The sequence below is a fragment of the Lampris incognitus genome, chromosome 2 (assembly GCF_029633865.1).
Source record: "Lampris incognitus isolate fLamInc1 chromosome 2, fLamInc1.hap2, whole genome shotgun sequence".
Taxonomy (NCBI): Eukaryota; Metazoa; Chordata; class Actinopteri; order Lampriformes; family Lampridae; genus Lampris; species Lampris incognitus.
Genome location: NC_079212.1, coordinates 109318091 through 109341561, shown reverse-complemented (window position 1 = coordinate 109341561; position 23471 = coordinate 109318091). Strand labels below are relative to the sequence as shown.

Genomic DNA, 23471 nt, shown 5'->3' with positions numbered 1-23471 from the left:
AAAAGGAATTTAATCCATTTTGGAATAAGGCTGTAACATAACAAAATGTGGGAAAAGGGAAGCGGTGTGAATACTTTCCGGATGCATTATATATATATATATATATATATATATATATATATATATATATATATATATATATATATATATATATATATATACACTACCGTTCAAAAGTTTGGGATCACATTGAAATGTCCATATTTTTGAAGGAAAAGCACTGTACTGTTCAATGAAGATAACTTTAAACTAGTCTTAACTTTAAAGAAATACACTCTATACATTGCTAATGTGGTAAATGACTATTCTAGCTGCAAATGTCTGGTTTTTGGTGCAATATTTACATAGGTGTATAGAGGCCCATTTCAAGCAACTATCACTCCAGTGTTCTAATGGTACAATGTGTTTGCTCATTGGCTCAGAAGGCTAATTGATGATTAGAAAACCCTTGTGCAATCATGTTCACACATCTGAAAACAGTTTAGCTCGTTACAGAAGCTACAAAACTGACCTTCCTTTGAGCAGATTGAGTTTCTGGAGCATCACATTTGTGGGGTCAATTAAACGCTCAAAATGGCCAGAAAAAGAGAACTTTCATCTGAAACTCGACAGTCTATTCTTGCTCTTAGAAATGAAGGCTATTCCATGCGAGAAATTGCTAAGAAATTGAAGATTTCCTACACCGGTGTGTACTACTCCCTTCAGAGGACAGCACAAACAGGCTCTAACCAGAGTAGAAAAAGAAGTGGGAGGCCGCGTTGCACAACTGAGCAAGAAGATAAGTACATTAGAGTCTCTAGTTTGAGAAACAGACGCCTCACAGGTCCCCAACTGGCATCTTCATTAAATAGTACCCGCAAAACACCAGTGTCAACATCTACAGTGAAGAGGCGGCTGCGGGATTCTGGGCTTCAGGGCAGAGTGGCAAAGAAAAAGCCATATCTGAGACTGACCAATAAAAGAAAAAGATTAAGATGGGCAAAAGAACACAGACATTGGACAGAGGAAGACTGGAAAAAAGTGTTGTGGACAGATGAATCCAAGTTTGAGGTGTTTGGATCACAAAGAAGAACGTTTGTGAGACGCAGAACAAATGAAAAGATGCTGGAAGAATGCCTGACGCCATCTGTTAAGCATGGTGGAGGTAATGTGATGGTCTGGGGTTGCTTTGGTGCTGGTAAGGTGGGAGATTTGTACAGGGTAAAAGGGATTCTGAATAAGGAAGGCTATCACTCCATTTTGCAACGCCATGCCATACCCAGTGGACAGCGCTTGATTGGAGCCAATTTCATCCTACAACAGGACAATGACCCTAAACACACCTCCAAATTGTGCAAGAACTATTTAGAGCAGAAGCAGGCAGCTGGTATTCTATCGGTAATGGAGTGGCCAGCGCAGTCACCAGTTCTGAACCCCATTGAGCTGTTGTGGGAGCAGCTTGACCGTATGGTACGCAAGAAGTGCCCATCCAACCAATCCAACTTGTGGGAGCTGCTTCTGGAAGCGTGGGGTGCAATTTCTCCAGATTACCTCAACAAATTAACAGCTAGAATGCCAAAGGTCTGCAATGCTGTAATTGCTGCAAATGGAGGATTCTTTGACGAAAGCAAAGTTTGATGTAAAAAAAATCTTATTTCAAATACAAATCATTATTTCTAACCTTGTCAATGTCTTGACTCTATTTTCTATTCATTTCACAACATATGGTGGTGAATAAGTGTGACTTTTCATGGAAAACACAAAATTGTTTGGGTGATCCCAAACTTTTGAACGGTAGTGTATATATATATATATATATATATATATATATATATATATATATATATATATATATGTGTGTGTGTGTGTGTGGAATATCAACACGGATACAGGAAAAAAGTTTTAATGCATTGGAGTACAGGCCTGTTTCGTGCGTTGCACACTCATCAGCTACTAATGGGGTTAAACAAAGAATCATACAGTTTACGCTGCCCAACGTCATGCCCCTAATTTCGGTTGGACAGCAACCAATCAGATGAGGAAACATTCAAACTATAACAACCAATGGGGTAGGTACTTATGATGCACAGCAACCAATGGAGGGGTAGAAAACATTACAACCAATGGAGACTGGGGCTTGTCTTGAAAAGCATTTAGGGGCCAGGCACTGTTTCTGAACTACTCATATGGGTGTAAAGCCTAATTTTAAAAGGGCCCTCTGTTAATCCCACGTAAGTATCTTCGGAAATGAGCATGCAAAAAATGCAACGGCCTTAAGCTGCCACATTTGGTCATTGGTAGACAAGAATATCAGTTATTCTGTCTCATGGAAAATCCTTACAGAGTAGTGCATATGCAGTTAGGGGCAAAAGATGTAAACTGTGCTAGGTAGAAAAGTATTTTATTATTTGCAGACCTGATATGTCCACCTTGAATAATAGTAATGAATTGGCCACCAGCTGTAGACACCGAAAAAAAATCTCCTTTCTAACTATAAGTAAAATGTCTTTATTACCCCCCCATTAGATGATACACATATGAAATGTATTAGTTTTTTTAATATGTTTTTAATATTTTAACTACCTGTCCTTCCAACTGTGCCCCAACACCAACCCACTGTATAATTCACACAAATTACCTTGTTCTATTTTCAGTGTACAACATTTCAACAGTTCCCTGGTCCCTAAATGCTTTTCAAAACAAAACCCAGTCCCATTGGTTGTAATGTTTTCTACCCCTCCATTGGTTGCTGTGCATCATAAATACCTACTCCATTGGTTGTTAAAGTTTGAATGTTTCCTCATCTGATTGGTTGCTGTCCAACCGAAATTAGGGGCATGACGTTGGGCAGCGTAAACTGTATGATTCTTTGTTTAACCCCATTAGTAGCTGATGAGTGTGCAACGCACGAAACAGGCCTGTACTCCAATGCATTAAAACTTTTTTTCTGTATCTGTGTTGTGATATATAATATATATATATAAAACAGATCTAGAAAATGAAAAAAATAAATAAAAGCAGCAAAAATTAAGTGTCAGTGGGGGGCAGGGGGCTTGTTGATTAGTCTAGGGGAGCAGATTGCCTGCTGATTAGTCCCACTGCAACCAGGAAGAAACTGTTCTTGTGGTGTGTGGTTTTTATCCTGATGGACCTCAGCCTCTTGCAAGAGGGCAGAGCCTTAAAAAAAAAGGTGTCCAGAGTGGGAAGGGTCAGCAACAATTTTCCCTGCCCACCCCAAGGTCCTTGAGGCATGCAGAACCTGGAGAGATGGAAGGTGGCAGCCGATCCCCTTCTGCATCTTCTTTTGGCTGCTCCCATCAGGGGTCACCACAGCGGATCATCTGTTTCCATCTCTTCCTGTCCTCTGCATCTTCTTCTGTCACACCAACCACATGCATGTCCTCCCTCACCACATCCATAAACCTCCTCTTTGGCCTTCCTCTTTTCCCCTTACCTGGCAGCTCCATCTTCAGTACTTGTGCAATCAGTACAAGTCCTTTCCTCCTTCCTTAATGTCCAACCTCTCATACAGTTCACCATATTCCACTGACCTTTGCCTTTGCCACATCTTTCTTCGCTTTACGCCACATCACCTTGTACTCCTGTCTACTTTCTTCATCTCTCTCTTTGCCAACCTCTTCATTTGTATACTTTCCTGTACTTCCTCATTCCACCACCAAGTCTCCTTGTCTTCCTTCCTCTGTCCAGATAACTCACCAGTTACTTTCCTAGCTGTCTCCCCACTATGTCTGCAGTAGTTGCCCAGCCATCCAGCAACTCTTCACTACCACCCAGTGCTTGTCTTAACTCCTCTCTGAACACCACACAACAGTCTTCCTTCTTCAACGTCCACCATTTGATCCTTGGCTCTGCTTTCATTCTCTTCCACTTCTTGATCTCCAAAGTCCTCCTACAGACCACCATCCCTGTCACCACCTTGCAGTCTCCAATCTCTTTCGGATTATACCTTCTGCATAAAATATAATCCTATGTCTCCCTGTGTTTCTCCCTTTTCTTGAAAAAAATTATTTACCACAGCCATTTCCATCATTTTTGCAAAATCCACCACTGTCTTTCTTTCCACATTCCCCTCCTTAACACCATACATACTCATCCCCTCTGTTCCCTTCACCAATATGCCCATTGAAGTCCACTCCAATCATCACTCTCTCCTCCTTAGGTACACTCTCCACCACTTCATCCAACTCACTCCAGAACTACAGAAGCCGATCCCCTTCTCTGCCGAGCGAATGATGCGCCGCAGCCTTCCCTGGTCCCTGGCGATGGCAGCAGCGTACCAGATAGTGATGGAGGAGGTTAGGATGAACTCAGTGATGGAAGTATAGAGATTCACCATCATTGTCTGTGGCAAGGTTGAATTTCTTCAGCTGTCGCAGGAAGTACATCCTCTGCTGAGCTTTACTGATGAGGGAGGAGATGTTTAGCTCCCACTTGATGTCCTGAGCAATGGTGGTGCCCAAGAAATGGAATTACTCCTCAGTTACCACTGGGGCGTCACACAGGGGGGGTGGGGGCACAAGGTTGGGCTTCTCTGCTTCTCCTGAAGTCCATCACCATCTCCACTGTCTTCAGGGGGTTTAGATCCAGGTTGTTCTGGATGCACCAGGAAACCAGGTGGTCAACCTCCCATCTGTAAGCAGACTCACCCTCAGATATAAGTCCAATGATGGTGGTGTCATCGGCAAATTTCAGGAGCTCAACAGATTGATGTCTGAAGGTGTAGCCATTGGTGTAAAGTGAGAAGTACACCGGGGACACCATTGCCTTGGGGGGCACCGGTGCTGATGATCAGAGGGTCTGTGGCATGCTTCCCCCATCTTCACATGCTGACTCCTGTTGGTCAAGCAGACAGTGATCCTCTTGCGGGTGGAGCTGGAACAGTTTGTCCTGGAGGAGAACAGAGTTGACTGTATTGAATGCAGAGCTAAAGTCCACAAACAGGATCTTGGTGTAGGTACCAGGAGTGTCCAGGTGAGGGAGGATGGAGTGGAGAACCATGTTGACTGCCCTGCCATGCTTAAACCTCCCTTCCCACAACATACAAGCACTCCAGGGTGCTTCCCTCTCCTGCGTTTCCCCACTCATCCAAGGGCCACAACTCCTTTCACTACAATGTCCTATAATTCCATTTCAGGAGGAAGAAAAGTTGGGAATAAATCCAGAGGAGTAGATTCCCTGATGTTGAGGATTTCTTCTCTTGTGAAAACGGTCTGTGTACTGTTGCCAGAAACACATTTAAAACAAAAAAGCATGCAAAAGAGTGTACACCAACTCACCAAGGCAGCCACACACAGCACTGTCTTCGATGGATCATAAAGTTCTAAATCATTCAGTCATTTATATTTACAAGTATTTTACACTGTGCAGCGTTACTGAATAATGTATTTTTGGAAATGTGGTGGTGGTGGTGTTTTGTTTGTGTCTGTGTGTGTGTGCGTGTGTGTGTGTGTGTGTGTTGATGTATGGGGTGGCAGGACTTGGCTCCAGGGTTGACTGTCTCAGAGAGGCTGTTTACACCTGGCATTAACATGCATCTTGGGTGATCCGATCACAAGTGGATAGTTCCAAGTACGTGAGTTTACACCTTGCATTAGATTGCATCTCCACATGCGTCTCGAGTGACCACTTGTGATCGGATCTCACTTCCCCACTCTATATGCAAATAAACAAATACATCACTGTAATTGGGGGGTGTGGTTTAGCCTCAGCTGTAAGCGGAGAGAGGGAGCGTGGTTCACGGGAGAGCAGCGCACCGGCCCGTGCGACTGAATGAATGAAAGACATTAATAAACAAAGCCTGTGTTAATCACCTAAAACCGTGCCTGCCTTCATCTTGAACCCTCCCCGTGGCATAGACGTATCACAATCACATAAATAAACACGTAAATACATACAAAAACCCGAGGAGAGAGAAATCGAAGCAATGGGCATTTACCAAAATGAGACATCCTTGATCACTTAAGCCTCATTCTAATGCACCATCAATTAGTATGACGTATTTCACATCGCGAAGTTATTAATGTCAGCTATTCTACCAAATTGTGTTGTCATACAAAATTTGAAGTGCTCTTAAATAAATACAATAAATCATCCCATATCCCAACTGCACTTCTTTTCTTTTATTGCCATTCCACTTTGTTGGAAATAAAAGAAAACAACAGGGTTTTTTTTAAGAAAGTGCTGTGTGAATAAAGGTTGTTATTCTGATGATGATGATGATGACGATGATGATGTAGATCTGTCTGAAAGCCTTCAAACCCCTGGCCTCATATATTGCATTTAAGGAACAGTCCATTATGGGTAAATAGTTTCACATTATTACAATGGCATGGATGGAGCAAATGCATGTTGTGCCAGATAGAGACAAATAATCTAATGAGGAAAATTAACTGAGTGAATTAGGAGTGTTGGGCTCCAATTGTGTGCCTTCTTTCATTTTGTGCTCAAAATACACAGCAAAAGTCGAACTCGTTGTGTGGGAAAATGTAAATGTCTGAGCACTAGAGTTTGTAATTCCCAACCAGAACCCTGTCAGGCTCAACCTGATCGCATTGGTTCAGGCTCGGATTATTTAATTATTCCAGCAGGTTTGAGAGGGTCGGGCTCTGCACTACAGTGCATAAATAAACTTGAACCTGAAGTTGAACTTGAATGTGCAAGCGGGTGGGGGCTGTTCCACAGTTGTGGATCTGATGTGTTTCAGAAATTACAGATGAGGTAAACAAAAAAAACAAAAACAAAAAAAACAAAAAGACTATACCCAGAGGAGGCTTTAGTGACTGCCTAGTCAACTGACGTTGTCTGGCTATGCAGACGAAGGTCAACTTGACTAGGCGGTCCTTCAATATGGCCTGGGACACAAGTGCGTTTAACTTCACATGTGAATTGGACAAATGCATCCCAGGCCACCTCTGAATGTGGCCTGAGCAATCGAATCTCCAGATGCATTGAGGACGTATTGGGTGCATTCACACATGTACTTAGAGCCGTCCATTTGGGATTGGCTCACCCAAGACGCATGTTAATGGCAGGTGTAAACAGCCTCTGAGTGAGCCCCCAACCAGGAAGCAGTGAGGTGTAAGGTAACTTATTAAAAGACTTGAATTGAGGGCAGATGGCCAATATATGGTCAAGGTGGGGTAAGGGTGCAGTGACTTATTTTACACCTGAACACTCAGCAACCTCCTACAGCCAATTATTTGATTAGCATAAATCACACTTAGTGTCAGTAGGCTGACATCTTATGCTTTTGTCAGCCAGTAAACAGTACCCTTAAGTTTATATTTCAACCCATGCTCATATGAAGAGACAAAGGGCAAGTAAGGGAGAGACGATGAGAGAAAATTAGAAACAGAAAGAAGAGAGATTTTGACAGTGGGAGAGCGAGAGAGTAGTTTTCTGAGAGGACACAAATTAAAATTAACCTTCAGCCTTTGGAATGTATTAATGATGATGAATAATGGTGAGCAAATGATCAGCACTGGCCCATACTAAATGATGAGATTGATGAGAGACATTGATGAGAGACAGATAAGTCACTCACACACACACACACACACACATATATACACTGCTTAGATAATATAATAATAATAATAATAATATAAGATGGTTTCTCACGTTTGCAGGAAGTTCTCAAATCAAGATTGTGTCAGAACTAAGCACAACTGAATTATCCAATATGCAGCGTTGTCTTGATTTTTTTATTTATTTTTTTAATTTATAAAGAGCCATTTGTAAACGTTCTCGCTCACAGTGGTAATTAAAGAGTTTTTATATATGATGGGATTCAATGAGGTAAGGCATCAGGTCAGCTCCATCTGCTGTGTACTCAGTACCAGGAATTGCGACTGTGTAAGGACATTATTTCAGGGGAGGTGAAAAGAAAGTACACGGAGGGTTGGAATACTAAGTAGGGGGATTTAGTTCCTTAGCTTCTTTATTCCAATCATGCTTGTGTTTCCAGTCTTTTGCTGATGAAGATTAATTTGCAGGGCACAGCGCTCTATCAACCCCAGTGACACAAAGGGCAAAGATATAGACTAATTAAATACACCAGTGCAATTGATATTTCCCTCAGATCAACGCATGTGTGGGATCTCTTAATTAAATCCATGATAATGTTTACTCATCATAAACATTTCCCATGTTTGAGCACAGCGAGATAAGGAGATAATCTTTGCTTTCTGACAGATTAATTTTAGGACTAAGGAAAAATCTTGCCAGCACAGACTGAAAGCCTTTTATGATTCTGCCCCCCCTTCTTTCAGCTTCACCAGCTTTTTATATCAAAAGCATTATCACAAGAAATCTTTTCAGCTTTTTTATCAAGTAACCCGCTTGTGCTAGGGGGGAAAAATAAATTGGCGTAAAACGTGAGATACAGCTGGCATCTTTTGAGTAGATGCAAATAACCACAGTTACCTTAGCAACCAAGAACATGCACTTCTTCTAAGTCTAGCCCTTGTAGTACCAAAAAAGCCGGCTGGACAAGGCACAATGTCTGCAACCATCTTCCCGTGAGATAGAAATTGTCACGTCATGGGATATCAAGCAGTGGATTAAGAAGACACATCAAGAGCATGTGCGAGAACCTGCAGCCCACAATCCACTCATCTATTGATCCGTATGCAAGAAGAGGAGGGAGAGACCAACAAATTTCATGGCGTAACCACAGGAAATGGCCCCCTACCCACACACTGCTTTCCACAATAGGACTGATTGCTTGTTTCAATCATACTTTCCTCGCCCCACTACACATACATGAATGCTCACACACACACACACACACACACACACACACACACACACACACACACACACACACCCTGCCCCCTTCCATCCCTCTGCCTCTGTCTTCCAATGCCTCAGCGGCAACCCGTCGCAACCTGACGCGCTCTTGTTCTTGTGAGGGCCATCAAAGTCTGCAGCCTTAACCCTGTCTGATAGGGCTGGGACTGTGTTCATGGCGGGAGGCAATTTGTTCTGCAATGAGAAAGTCCATTAATTAGGCAACACTGCTGGCTATTTCACGAAGACCCTTTGGAAACAGTGGGATGTGCAGAGTGGCATAAAAGATGCAGTGGCACATATTGCAGCACATACCAGGTTATTAATGGACCCCAGGGATGCTGGCGAAGTACCACTGTGGGGTAACTCTCATTTTCTATTTCAAGGCCACATAACTGAACTACATGTGGTTGTAAAGTGACAAATGTTGTTTACTGGAGACATGTCTTATCGAAACCTGGCTGCCATATTATATCATGTAAAGACTTGCTACTAGAGCAGGTGTACCATTCTGCTTAAGTACAGCCATAGCCAACCATTTTTTTTTATCCAAGTCACTGCCTGCAATAACTTCACAGAAACACCTAAGGTGCAACGAGATTTGAGAGATTCTCACAGTGCTAGAAGCTGTCTGTTGAGTTGTGTATCAACTGTATGTTTAAGTTTCCTGTATTAATCCCCTTGAGGAAATCCAGTTACTGCAAATTAACCCATCCTAGCTGTGATCTGTGTAGCTAGGAGCAGTGGGCTGCCACCTTCATGCTGCGCCCGGGGACAAACTCCAGTTCTTTTCCTATTACCTTGCTCAGGGTAACATGCATTTTCTTTCTTGATGATTGGGGAAACTGGAGCACCCAGAGGAAACCTACCGCAGACACGGGCAGAACATGCAAACTCAACACAGAGGATGACCCCCAAGGTTGGATAACCCCAGGGTTTGAACCCAGGACCTTCTTGCTCTGAGGCGACAGTGCTAACCACTGGGCCACCGTGCCGCACTAATAAGGCAGTGATTCTCAATCTGGTCCTTGGTTACCATTGATACTGATGGTTTTCTGCTCTGCCAGGTAGTGCAGTACATTCACCTGTTGTTTCAGTTCTAAAACCTCCCTGATTGGAGTCTGGAATAACTGGCCAGCAGTGCTGGTGGTACCCAAGGACTGGTTCGGGAACCACTGGTGTGAGGTATGGCTTTGAAATTACAGTACAGTTTTCAAAATAGTTAAAGGCAGCATCCACGCTCAGTTGATATTCAAATGTGTGTGACCACATAGGGAAGGATATGATGTACAGCTGATGGGTACAATTGTGTTCCCTCTAAATGGAGGTAATGGGACAAACATTGGTGGGAAGATGAGCCTTGGAAAATGAGATTTGTGATGTCTAATCACTCACTAAATCATGCATGAGAACATTTGCTGTTTAGGGTGTCCACCATTTGGGGACATTTCAGGGAACATGGCAACCATTTCAAACTGAACAAGACCATGGTTCAGTGGGTTTAAAATGCTGAATCAACTGTAGGTCTCCCCTGGGCACGTGGCAGGCCTGCCTGTACTCTCAGTGACGAGAGAGCTTCGGTAACGGCAGGCCATCCGTGAAATTAAATCAACAACTCCCTTATTCTAATTACATTCGGTTAAATGGGAAGGCAAAGTGTGGGTGTAATGCAATTAACATGTAATTGTCATCATGGCCAGGTTGGTGCTGATCTATTACCCCTTGGGATCCAAGTAAAAATGTTTCCTTCCCACCACCACTGCCCGAATATCACCCCCCTATATGCATACATACATACACACACACACACACACACACACACACACACACACACACACACACACACACACACACACACACACACACACACACACACACAATGTTTTGAAATGAATGGGTCGACAGGTTTCAATGGGCCATTTTACTGCTGTATGGGGGCTGGATGTGTATGGTCATGAGCAATCAATTTCTCATTTATCCATTGCTCATTGCTGACTTCATCAGAGCAAAGGTGTATCTTCATTCATTCATTCATCCAAACCGTTTATCCTGCTCTCAGGGTTGCGAGGATGCTGGGAGCCTATCTCAGCAGTCATTGCGTGGCAGGCGGGGAGACACCCTGGACAGGCCGGCAGTCCATCACAGGGCCGACATACACACATACACACACACACACACATTCACACCAAGGGACAATTTAGTATGGCCGATTCAGCTGACATACATGTCTTTGGACTGTGGGAGGAAACCGGAGCACCCGGAGGAAACCCACATAGACACGGGGAGAACATGCAAACTCCACACAGAGAACGACCTGGGACGACCCCTGCATCCTGCAACCCGAATTCGGATAAGCAGCTTGGATAATGGATGGAAGGTGCATTTTATTGTGTCCAAAATTATACCAAAATCTAAATATAAGCTATGGATGTTTTAACCCACATAGCACAAACAAAAAGTATTGAGAGTGATTTAGTGGGGTTAAAACCCACATAGACCATTTGACCCATTATTTATGGCCATGTTTATATTAAGTAGATTTAATGTTTCACCTCTTAAGTTTTTACTATGTAAATCCACACTCTACTTTCGGTGTAGGCATTTATAGATGGATGAATATAAGTTAAGAAAATGTAACAGACTGACAATAAGTTGTAAAAGTTATTCGAGTGCGTTTATGTTGGTGGTTGTTTGCCTGCATTCACCGCCTGAGTTCACTTTTTTTCACCTTCACATTGTAAGACAGGAAGGTTGTAGTGGCATCATTTTTTTGTATGATGTCGGCACAAAACACATTTACTCAACAAACACACTTTGCCTTGCCATTTTTAAAAATGTGCTGTCACTCAGGAGACGCTAAGTAGCTAACAAAAGTTGCTAAAGTGCGATTTTTGTGGTTTTTTTATGACCTCTCCACTCAGACAATCAATAGCGAAGTGTCAGGAGGCCCTGTTATCAGCTAATCACCATAAAACATTAACATTAGCTGAGGTCTGTGAGAAGATCTGAGGTTGTTAATAGATGTGTGGGGTGTTTATTTCCTCCGGATATATCCATATATCAGCTATTATGGTGAAAGGTGAACACAAATGGGTGCCTGCAATTAGCTGCAGAAGTACTGAACAAATGGAAATCAAAGCTTAGTGCAATCTCTATCCTCCATCTGCTGCATAGTTATACAGAACTGAATGGATTGCTAAACTCTCTCTCTCTCTCTCTCTCTCTCTCTCTCTCTCTCTCTCTCTCTCTCTCTCTCTCTCTGTATCACCCTCCTACACGGTGGCTATAACCTTCCCTTTTATTTTGTGCCCTTGGTGATATTTTGGACAGCAGACTTTTAAAAATGCAGTGATATATGTTATATAACAGCAATGGCTTCAAAGTCCAAGTTTATTATTATTAGTCATCTTAAAAAGCCAAATAAAATCATGGAGAATAATCTCTCTTAGAATTAAACATTCTATCTCAACTAAAAGCCAAAGTCCAGCTGATGCTAATGTATAAAAACACTTAACACTATTCATAATGTCAAATCATTGTGAAATATTGCCTGTTTTTAACAAAAATAAAACAAAAAAAATAGTAATCAATATAGGAAACAAAATGTATCCAATATTGAACTGTTTTTTGGCAATATGCTATTGTTTGCCAAAAGAGAAATTCACCATTCATCTGTGCCCCTTTCCTCCCACAGGGAGGTCAGAATGAATAGGATTTTTTCCCATTAGGACAACTCCTTCAAAATCACAATATTTCTGTCCATTGTTATGCAGACGACACACAGATCTACTTCCCCCTAAATTCTCCAAATACTGAAGGTCTTGCTCCAGCAAGACTGTCTCCAAGACGTTAAAAGCTGAATTGCCCAAAATATCTTACAACTAAATGAAAATAAGACTAAGATCTTACTCTTCGGCGCCCAACATCACATTGATATTATTGCTAAGAACCTCGACCCAGTGTTGTAGTACTAGAGTCCAGGACTCAAACTCGAGTCCGACTTGAGTCCTGATTTTCAGGAATTGTGACTTGACTTGGACTTGTGCACTGATGACTCGGGCTTGGACTCGAACACTGGGGACTCGAAACTCAACTCGGACTCGAGGTTTAGTGACTCGACTACAACACCGGTGTGCGTGCACATGCTTGTGAGTGCATTTGTTTGGCTATTGTGTCACAAAGTAAACAAACTCCCTTTGAAGTGGTGACAGCTGTGTCATTTTTGTTTCATGTAGACCTTTTTTATTTGTATGTCAGCTTTTTTACAGTGCAGAGTGGAGCACTGGAGCCCATCTTGGAACTCGGCTCAGACTAGACAAAGCTTGATGACTCGGACACAGGTAATGGGGACTTGACTCAGACTCGATTCAGACTCTTCTTTGGGGACTCGGACTCGAACACTGGGGACTCGAGACTCGACTTGGGCTCGAGGTTTAGTGACTTGACTACAACACTGCCTCGACCACCTTTCCATTTCCTCCAGACCACATGCCAAAAACCTGGGTGTGATATCTGACAGTGAATTAACATTTGATAAGCAAGTAAATTACCTTGTAAGATCCAGCTTTTTCCAACTTAGAAACATTTCCAAAATCATACATTTCCCATGAAGAAACAGTCATCCAAGCACTGATTTCATCCAGGTTAGACGCTGTAACTCACTCTAACTTGGCATTTCTAAGACTTCCATTTCCTGACTACATTAGTCCAAAATGCTACCCCCTGGTTAATAACAAGATCCAAAAAATGAGAACACATCACCCCTATTCTTGCAACCCTACAGTGGCTGCCTGTTCATTTCAGAATCAATTTCAAAATCCTCCTAATTGTATTTAAATTGGTTGCACCCCTCCCGATATTTCTGAGCTTCTCACTCCCTACAACTTCATCAGGTCCTTCCACTCTGGTTTGTTGTTCATCCCCCAATCACGTATAAAAAAGACGGGAGATGGAGCTTTCTCTGTAGCGGCCCCTCAGCTCTGGAACAGTCTGCCAGAGACCATTAGACAGGCCGAGTCTATTCAAATTTATAAGACACATCTTAGACCCATTTTTATTCCTCGGCTTTTAACTTTTCTTAGCCTATTTCCATCTTTTAACTGGTTCTACTGTAATTTTTATTTCCTGGCCTTCTACCCCCAGTAAATACTGATTTTACTTTTATCTGTTTGTATAACCTGTATGTACTAGGATAATTAAGTGCCACTGGCACCTGTTTTATTTCATTCTCCTTATTTATTCTGATTATTTATTCTGTTTGGGGAGCACTTTGGTACAAAAACTCGTCTTTCTTTTTAAAGTGCTATATAAATTAAATTAACTTGAAACTTGAAATAGCAAGCTACAGAAAAGCACTCCTAAACCTGGTAGGGACCAGAAGCTTTGAGCTGAGGCTTTTCCAGCAATGGAAATCATCTAGCAATAGAAATGCCATCATTGTGATACTCGGAGAAATGCGATCCATACCTGCTTGCTTTATTGATGCATTTGGGTGAAAAATAAGCAGGAGATTGATAATATGGAGATAGAGGAACAGACAATTTCAAAAGCGCTACTGATTGCTCAATTGATCTGTTCATCTCACACTTCATGAGAGTGAAAAGGCAAGGGTTGAAATTCTTCTTTTTCAAATGCACACAGGAAAAGCGAATGTGAAAGAGGTTCCCAAGTAGGTGAAGGATTAGGGAAGGGACATGAGAAAAAAAGAGCGGAAAGTGTTGAAAATCAGCACCTTCTTTGCCAAGACAAACAATGAGTGACAGAGAGGAAAAAAAGTCTACCAAGTTAATAACGACTTGTTTTACCTCTGTCTTCTCTCTAAAGTGGAACTCTCATTTAGAAATATACTGTATACGGGTAGCATGGTGGTCTATTCCGTTTCCTACCAACATGGGGATTGCTGGATCAAATCCCTGTGTTACCTCCAGCTTGGTCAGGCCTCCATACAGACACAATTGGCCATGTCTGCGGCTAGGAAGCTGGATGTGGGTGTGTGTACTGGTCGCTGCACTAACACCTCCTCTGATCGGTCGGGGTGTCTGTTCAGGGGGGGAGGGGGAACTGGGGGGAATAACATGATCCTCCCACGTGGTACACCCCCCAGTTGAAACTCCTAACTGTCAGGTGAAAAGAAGTGGCTGGCGACTCCACATGTATCGGAGGAGGCATGTGGTAGTCTGCAGCCCTCCCTGGATCGGCGGAGGGGGTTGAGCAGTGACCCGGACAGCTTGGAAGAGTGGGGTAATTGGCTAGATACAATTGGGGAGAAAAAGGGGGGAAAAAAGAAATATACTGTGTTTTTGACTGTCACACTCACAGAGAGCAAAAGAACGACTGAGTTGCAAAGTGGAGTGGAGGAGTAGAGGGAGAGAGGGAGGGAGTCAATTTCAAGCGCTCCCCTGATTGTGGATTGTGGCATTGATCACTTGTGAAATTCAGAAACAAAAAGCAAAGCTGTAAAGACTATCTTTTCAAATGGCTGCAAAATCACAGGTTTCTGAATTGATTTTAGCACAGCACCTCGCAAATCAATTTCAGCAATGGAAGATGTAGAGGTGGAGTTTTTACATGAATTGATTTTTTTTCCCCTCGGTCCTTCTTTGTGGCCCTACAGATAAATTGCACCCGTGGATAGGATATGTCCATCACTTTCATTTCCAGATATGGTCCTGCTCTTCCTGTCGCACTCAGCAATGTTAATACTCAGCTCAGTTTTTTTTAATTTTTTTTTCAAAAAAAACCCACCTATGGATAATTTATGCTCAGATAAAGACAGTTTCTGTAAATGTAATATTAAGACACGTGGTTTCTCACCCCTGTGGCAGACATGAATGATTTGCATGATTTGGCTGTGAATGTCAACCATGTCTACATGACAGCCATATGGGAGGAGAACTGCAGGCTCTAACAATGTCACTGTCCTCAATACTAAAGGTGCTTTCATACTAGATACTCGGGCCTGGATCCGAGTACACTCGACCCCAAAGTCCCGTTCATTTGAGTAGTGTGAACACTGCGTACCATACCCAGACCCAGGCACAGAGCAACAGAACGTGCCCGGGTCCATTTGAAAAGGTGGACTCGGGTGTCCGGGTAGCGTAGCGGTCTATTCCATTGCCTACCAACACAGGGATCCTGGTTCAAATCCCCGTGTTGCCTCCGGGTTGGTTGAGCATCCCTACAGACACAATTAGCCGTGTCTATGGGTTGGAAGCCGGATGTGGATATATGTTCTGGTCATTGCACTAGCACCTCCTCTGGTCAGTTGGGGGCGCCTGTTCCGGGGGGGTAATAGCGTGATACTTCTGTGTGCTACGTCCCCCTGGTGAAACTCCTCACTGTCGGGGGAAAAGAAGCGGCTGGTGACTCCACATGTATGGGAGGAGACATGTGGTAGTCTGCAGCCCTCCCTGGACTGGCAGAGGAGGTGGAGCGGCGACCGGGATGGCTCGGAGGAGTGGGGTAATTGGCCGGATACAACTGGGGAGAAAAAGGGGGGAAACAAATCCAAAGGCAAAAAAAAAAAAGTGGTGTCGAGAACGGTTCATGTGTACTCAGGTACGGTTCACATCAGGTGTGAAAACAACTGTACCAAATCACAAAAATTGACTGATATGCTACAAAGGCCTTTTACAATATCAGCTGTCTCCTCCAAAACCTGCGTATGCGTGCAGCACGCGCCAAACTCGTGTGTTGATACGCAAGTGTACTCGGGTATGGAACAACATTATTATGGTGAAAGCTGAATGGCAGGGTGGGGGCAACCGTACTCAGGTACGGTGCGAAGCAATCGTGCCTAATGTGAAAACGCCCTAAACGTACTGGATGGCTGATAAAGGGTGTGAGCAACAAGGCAAGTATGTGACTACTGTGCCTCACAGCAGCCAAAGGATCCTCTCCACTCGGCCCGATGTTTTTGATGCCGTTTCAAAACACAGCACACCACAGACTCTGCCAGGGAATCCACAGATGTAGTCCGCACCGTATTCACCTCTGCACCCCTGCTGTGGAAGAAAGGCTGGCAGTACACCGGGGGAATATGGTATTGTGATGCTCTTTTGTGCCCTATTTTTTCTTTGCTCAGAGAGAAGACAGGAGCGCTCAGGTATGCAGGCAAGTAAACTCTAAAGAAAACTGTGGCAAAGCACAGAAACTCAAGCCTCATTGTTGACCCAAACACTCAAAGCAGCACAACGTCACTGGGTTTTCCCTGCACATCTCCAGCTTTGGCCACTCATCTAAGGGAGGTGTTTCATCTCACGACATTTAATCTGCTTCCAATAGTTTCGTTTGAAACCACTGCAGATCTCTGCACAGGAGCTCACAGAGAGACGGCCACTGGGACATCAGAGCAAAGCACCAGTAGACTAACTGCATACACACAACAAGCAAGAAAGCAGTCGTTTGTGTGTACATGTGTGTGACTGGGAGGAACAGTTTGAAGCGACAAGGGAGTAGCATGGGACGGGGTGAAACGGAGGGGTCGCGGCGGAAATATTGCCATTTGGTCTAATAAGCAGATTAATCTCCAGGGAAGCTGCTTCTCCTTTTTCTCCACCGGTGGCTCACAGCAAGCAGAAGGGAGGTCCTGACTGCCATGGTCAGACTAGGGGGCAGACACAGGAATGAGCAGGGCAGATGGAGTGATACGGAGGCTGGAGAAAAAAAATAAAATAATGAACTGTGCTACTCCCTGCTGGGGATGCTCTGTTGGACATCTCAGTTTGTTTCTTCACAATGAAATAACCAATTTTAGACACAAACCAAGGTTTGATATTGAAAAAAAAGAAATTCTCAAAAGTTATGTTGCTTTCTTTAGGACAGTAGGAAACAGAAGATTTAAGATGTCAGTGAAAAATGTTGGTTATAAAGAATACATACATCCTCTGTTGAACAATGAGCTTCAAGAATGTTTGTTTCCAAAAATGGACATAGCACATTTTCAAACAGAACAAATATAAAATCTCCCTCATTCCTAAGCCATTATACTTAGCGCCGCCCAATTTCAGTCTTGTTTGTACCTTGGTTACATTAGGCATGACACCGGTCAGCCAATGGAAACAACACAAAGCAGGGATGACACACCTTAGCCATGACAGTGTTGCATTGCATTGCATTACATCACACTGTTTAGATAACAATCACGTGGTAAACCTTTTATTATGCGGAACCAGTGTGTGTGTGTGTGTGTGTGTGTGCGCGCGCGCGTGCATGTTTATGTGCAAGAGGTCTACATGAGTTGAGCTGTTCATGTGCGTAGGACTGAATGCATTACTGAGTCGGGTTTTCAGCTGAGTACGCAATGTGATGAGTTTGTGTGTGTGTGTGTGTGTGTGTGTGTGTGTGTGTGTGTGTGTGTGTGTGTGTGTTTGGAATATAAATATGTGTGTGTCTGGCATTTGTGTGTATCTATGAGTGAATGGAAATGTGTGTGTGTGTGTGTGTGTGTGTGTGTGTGTGTGTGTGTGTGTGTGTGTGTGTGTGTGTGTGTGTACACGTGTTTAATTACGTGAGCTTACTTAGTGCAATCTTGGCCAGGTGTAGGCGGTTGACCCACGAAATCTTACTCAAAGGATTGGGGGTGTTGAAGACCACCATGATACTAACAGGGCGTCCTGACCTAGAGGAAAACACACACACACACACACACACACACACACACACACACACACACACACACACACACACACACACACACACACACAGGGTTCAGTCAAATCTATTGATAAAGCATTTTTAACCAAACATGTAATTAGAAAGAGCAACAACTGACACAAATCCATGCTGAGCATGAGAGAGCAAACACATAATTAATTAACATAATTAATCATACATTTAGTGAAAGGAGCCAGAGCTTGTGTGTGCGCGTGGGTGCATGTGTGTGTGTGTGTGTGTGTGTGTGTGTGTGTGTGTGTGTGTGTGTGTTCTACAACAACATAAGGGTATGTTTTCAATTTCCATACACTTTCACACAAAGGCAGGTTACCACATTATAATTGTTGCTCTAATGCGGGCCTGATGGCCCACAGGCGTGCTTGCCGAGCTTAAACTGCATCACAGTCATCCTCGTTTCAATGGACAGCCGAAGTATTATTTCATTTGGTCTTATATAGTATCTATGATTATCATACCCAAGTTATACTAATTCCACTAGCTTAAAAAGAGTAAAATAATGCAACCTCAACAGGAGTCTAATGGGACAGATGTAGTGTGTTCACAGTTTTTCCAGCTAGTGTGTACACAACACTGACTAGCCTATTCCTTCCCATTATGAATACACACTACTCTGTGCAGTTTATGATAAGCAGAGTAAAAAAGAAATATGCTTTATTGGCTGGAAACATATCTTCAAAATGCTTCTCTTCTTTCATGCAGCATATGAGCAAATACTTGCAGTGGCCAGGGAGCTATGCAAAAGAAAAGCAGGATTACAAAAAAGGTCCTGGGGTTCTTTTGCAAAGTCAATATTTGCATTTTTCAAAGTAAAAGTTCAGTCAAAGTGGAAAGAGAGGAAGCCACATTACCAGCGTGCAGAGGAGAAGGTGGAACTGTAACCATGAAGATTTTGACAAATGGAACTGTTCACAGATGGTCTATAGAGAGGAAACAGGGAACTGAAGGCCACACAACGCTGCCAGCTGAGGATAAACCTGAGCACCATACAAACAAATCGCGATAATGGCGAGATCAAAGGCAGGAGAACCAGAGGTTTTAACAGAAGGAAACTAATGAATCTCCCACCCAAGAACACATTGGCGTTTGATGCAGTTTTTTTTCTACTTCCATCCTCGTTGACAGTATACCTGATTCAGAATGCAAATAATGTAATAAGCTCAAAGCAGGGCTAGTTAAAGGTCAGTGCTGCCAGGAAGTGTCCTTGCCTGGAAAGTTGGGAATGTCTGGAGAAAAAGTTCTTAGGTCAAATCTAAGATAGATTCTGGTGCTCTCTAACTCTCTAAAATCCTCAAATCTAAGATAGATTCTGGTGCTCTCTTACTCTCTAAAATCCTCTCAAAGATATTTAGAGCCAGGAAAAGGGGGATCAAGATGTATGATCTCTGATGTTTTTGTTTTCTTCACACCTTAGTTTTTTTATATCTTTGTAAAAATAAAGCATATCCTCCCTGGTAGCTCTCTGTATACAAGACTCTGTATGGTCAGTAACGCTCTCTACAGTCCGTATGTATGTAACCCTGCCACCGGGGATGCACAAGCTAGTGCATTCATAATGTTAGTCCTAAGCATGGATAAATGGAGAGGGTTGCGTTAGGAAGGGCATCCGGCGTAAAACCTTTGCCAAATAAAATATGTGGATCATAAATCGGATTTCCATCAGATCGGTTGAGGCACGGGTTACGAAAGACCACTATCAGTACTGTTGGCCAGCAGGGTGCCGGTGGAAACTATGCTACTGTTGGGTGAAGGAGAAGGAGAGGAGGAAGGCATATCCAGAGGCAGCAGGAGAGGAGGAAGGGTAAGAGTGTGGAGGTGAGAGTTGGAACTTTGAATGTTGGCACTGTGACTGGTAAGGGGAGAGAGCTGGCTGATATGATGGAGAGGGAAGGTAGATATACTACGTGTGCAAGAGACCAGGTGGAAGAGGAGTAAGGCAGGGCAGTAGAGGTGGGTTCAAACTTTCCTACCATGGTGTGGATGGGAGAAGAAATAGGGTAGGGGTAATCCTGAAGGAAGAGTATGTCAAGAGTGTGTTGAAGGTGAAGAGAGTGTCAGACAAAGTGATGAGTATGAAGCTGGAAATCAAGGTGTGATGATGAATGTTATCAGCACATATACCCTGCAAGTTGGGTGTGAGATGGAAGAGAAAGAGCAATTCTGGAGTGAGTTGGATGAAGTGGTAAAGCATGTACCCAAGGAGGAGAGAGTGGTGATTGGAGTGGACTTCAGTGGGCATGTTGGTGAAGGGAAAAGAGGTGATGAGGAGGTGATGGACATGTATGGTGTCAAGGAGAGGAATGTGGAAGGACAGATGGTGGTGGATTTTAAGAAAAGTATGTAAATGGCTGTGGTGAATATGTATTTCTAGAAGAGGGAGGAACATAGGGTGACGTATAAGACTGAAGGGAAGTGCACACAGGTGGACTATATCTTATGCAAGAAGTACAATATGAAAGAGATTGGAAATTGCAAGATGGTGACAGGGGAGAACGTAGCTAGGCAGCATCAAATGGTGGTCTGTAGGATGAATTTGGAGATCAAGAAGTGGAAGACAGTGAAAGCAGAGCCAAGGATCAGATGGTGGAAGTTGAAGAAGGAAGATTTGTGTGGAGTTCAGGAAGAAGTTAAAACAGTCACTGGGTGATTGTGAAGAGCTGCTGGATGGGTGGGCAACTACTGCAGAAATGGTGAAGGAGACAGCTCAGAAGGTACTTGGTGTGTCATCTGGACAGAGGAAGGTATTGTGGTTTATACTGATGAGGAGCCTGGCAGGTAGTCCTTTTTATGAACTTTATTCAGGAACAAAGAACAACAACCGTGCACGTGTATCCTAACCGACTTCAGTTCTGCTTACGTACATCCACCTGAGAGCACACCTATTGGCCTCTCATCGTATTACATATAGTATAGGCTCACCACCGTATTACTCCGTGTATATGTTCAAACCCATATACAAACCCCGATTCCAATTAAGTTGGGACGTTGTGTAAAACGTAAATAAAAACAGAATACAATGATTAGCAAATCCTTTTTGACCATTATTCAATTGACTACACTACAAAGACAAGAAATTTAATGTTCAAACTGATAAACTTTATCTTTTTTTGCAAATATTCACTCATTTTGAATTTGATGCCTGCAACACATTCCAAAAAAGCTGGGACAGGGGCATGTTTACCACTGTATTACATCACCTTTCCTTTTAACAACACTCAATAAGCGTTTGGGACCTGAAGACACTAATTGGTGAAGCTTTGTAGGTGGAATTCTTTCCCATTCTTGCTTGATGTACGACTTCAGTTGCTCAACAGTCCGGGGTCTCCGTTGTCGTATTTTGCGCTTCATAATGCACCACACATGTTCAATGGGAGACAGGTCTGGACTGCAGGCAGGCCAATCTAGTACCCGCGCTCTTTTACTATGAAGCCACGCTGTTGTAACACGTGCAGAATGTGGCTTGGCATTGTCTTGCTGAAATAAGCAGGGACGTCCCTGAAAAAGATGTTGCTTGGATGGCAGCATATGTTGCTCCAAAACCTGTATGTACCTTTCAGCATTAATGGCGCCTTCACAGATGTGCAAGTTACCTATGCCATGGGCACTAACACACCCCCATACCATCACAGATGCTGGCTTTTAGACTTTGCGCTGATAACAATCTGGATGGTCCTTTTCCTCTTTAGCCCGGAGGACACGACATCCATGATTTCCAAAAACAATTTGAAATGTGGACTCATCAGACCACAGCACACTTTTCCACTTTGTGTCAGTCCATCTCGGATGAGCTCGGGCCCAGAGAAGCTGGCGGCATTTCTGGGTGTTGTTGATATATGGCTTTCGCTTTGCATGGGAGTTTTAATTTGCACTTGGAGATGTAGCAACGAACTGTGTTAACTGACAGTGGTTTTCCGAAGTGTTCCTGAGCCCACGTGGTAATATCCTTTACAGAATGATGTCGGTTTTTAATGCAGTGCTGCCTGAGGGATCGAAGGTCACGGGCATTCAATGTTGGTTTTCAGCCTAGCCGCTTATGTGCAGAGATGTCTACGGATTCTCTTAATCTTTTGATGATTTTGTGGACTGTAGATGATGAAATCCCTAAATTCCTTACAATTGTATGTTGAGAAATGTTGTTATTAAACTGTTGGCTATTTGCTGATGTAGTTGTTCACAAAGTGGTGAACCTGGCCCCATCCTTGCTTGTGAACGACTGAGCCTTTTGGGGATGCTCCTTTCATACCCAATCATGACACTCACCTGTTTCCAATTAACCTGTTCACCTGTGGAATGTTCCTAACAGGTGTTTTTTGAGCATTGCTAAACTTTCCCAGTCTTTTGTTGCCCCTGTCCCAGCTTCTTTGGAACGTGTTGCAGGCATCAAATTCAAAATGAGTGAATATTTGCAAAAAACAATAAAGTTTATCAGTTTGGACATTAAATATATTGTCTTTGTAGTGTATTCAATTGAATATAGGTGGAAAAGGATTTGCAAATCATTGTATTGTTTTTATTCACGTTTTACACAACGTCCCAACTTCATTGGAATTGGGGTTTGTACTACATCCCCATTTTTCCACAGAACAAAAAACAAAACAATCACATTATAGACTTGTTTGTTCCACTATGTATCAGCTTGAACTTACTTCATTAAGAAACAAATGCCTTTGTTCGTCTTTTCTTAAACTTCAAAATGGAGATATATCACTGTCCACAAGACCACTATGAACTGTTTAAAGATCTGGCTTTGAATGCTTACTATATCTATTCTTGATATCAGTACAGTGTTACATTCTTCATACATTCATTGTTCATACTAGATATTCATTATATTTTCTTTTTCTTTTTTTTCTTAAGAACACTGTACACTCCTTGTACCCAGTCTTTGTACACGGTCACTGGGGTCAGAGGTTTCTAGCACATGACTCTCCGTAGGAGCATAACTTTTACTGTTAGCCCATTTGAAAAATCACTAAATTTGGTAGGCTGCTTTACCAGCCTGCCACTTC

General features: G+C 43.0%; 1 protein-coding gene across 1 annotated transcript in view; it reads right to left on the bottom strand.

Moving 5' to 3' along the window:
• arhgef10la (Rho guanine nucleotide exchange factor (GEF) 10-like a) overlaps nucleotides 1–23471 on the bottom strand; it is a 179067-nt gene that overhangs the window by 67638 nt on the left and 87958 nt on the right. The window contains exon 19 of the mRNA XM_056273390.1: nucleotides 18309–18409. Coding sequence (XP_056129365.1) covers nucleotides 18309–18409 — 101 coding nt within the window. The remainder of the gene's footprint in view (nucleotides 1–18308; nucleotides 18410–23471) is intronic.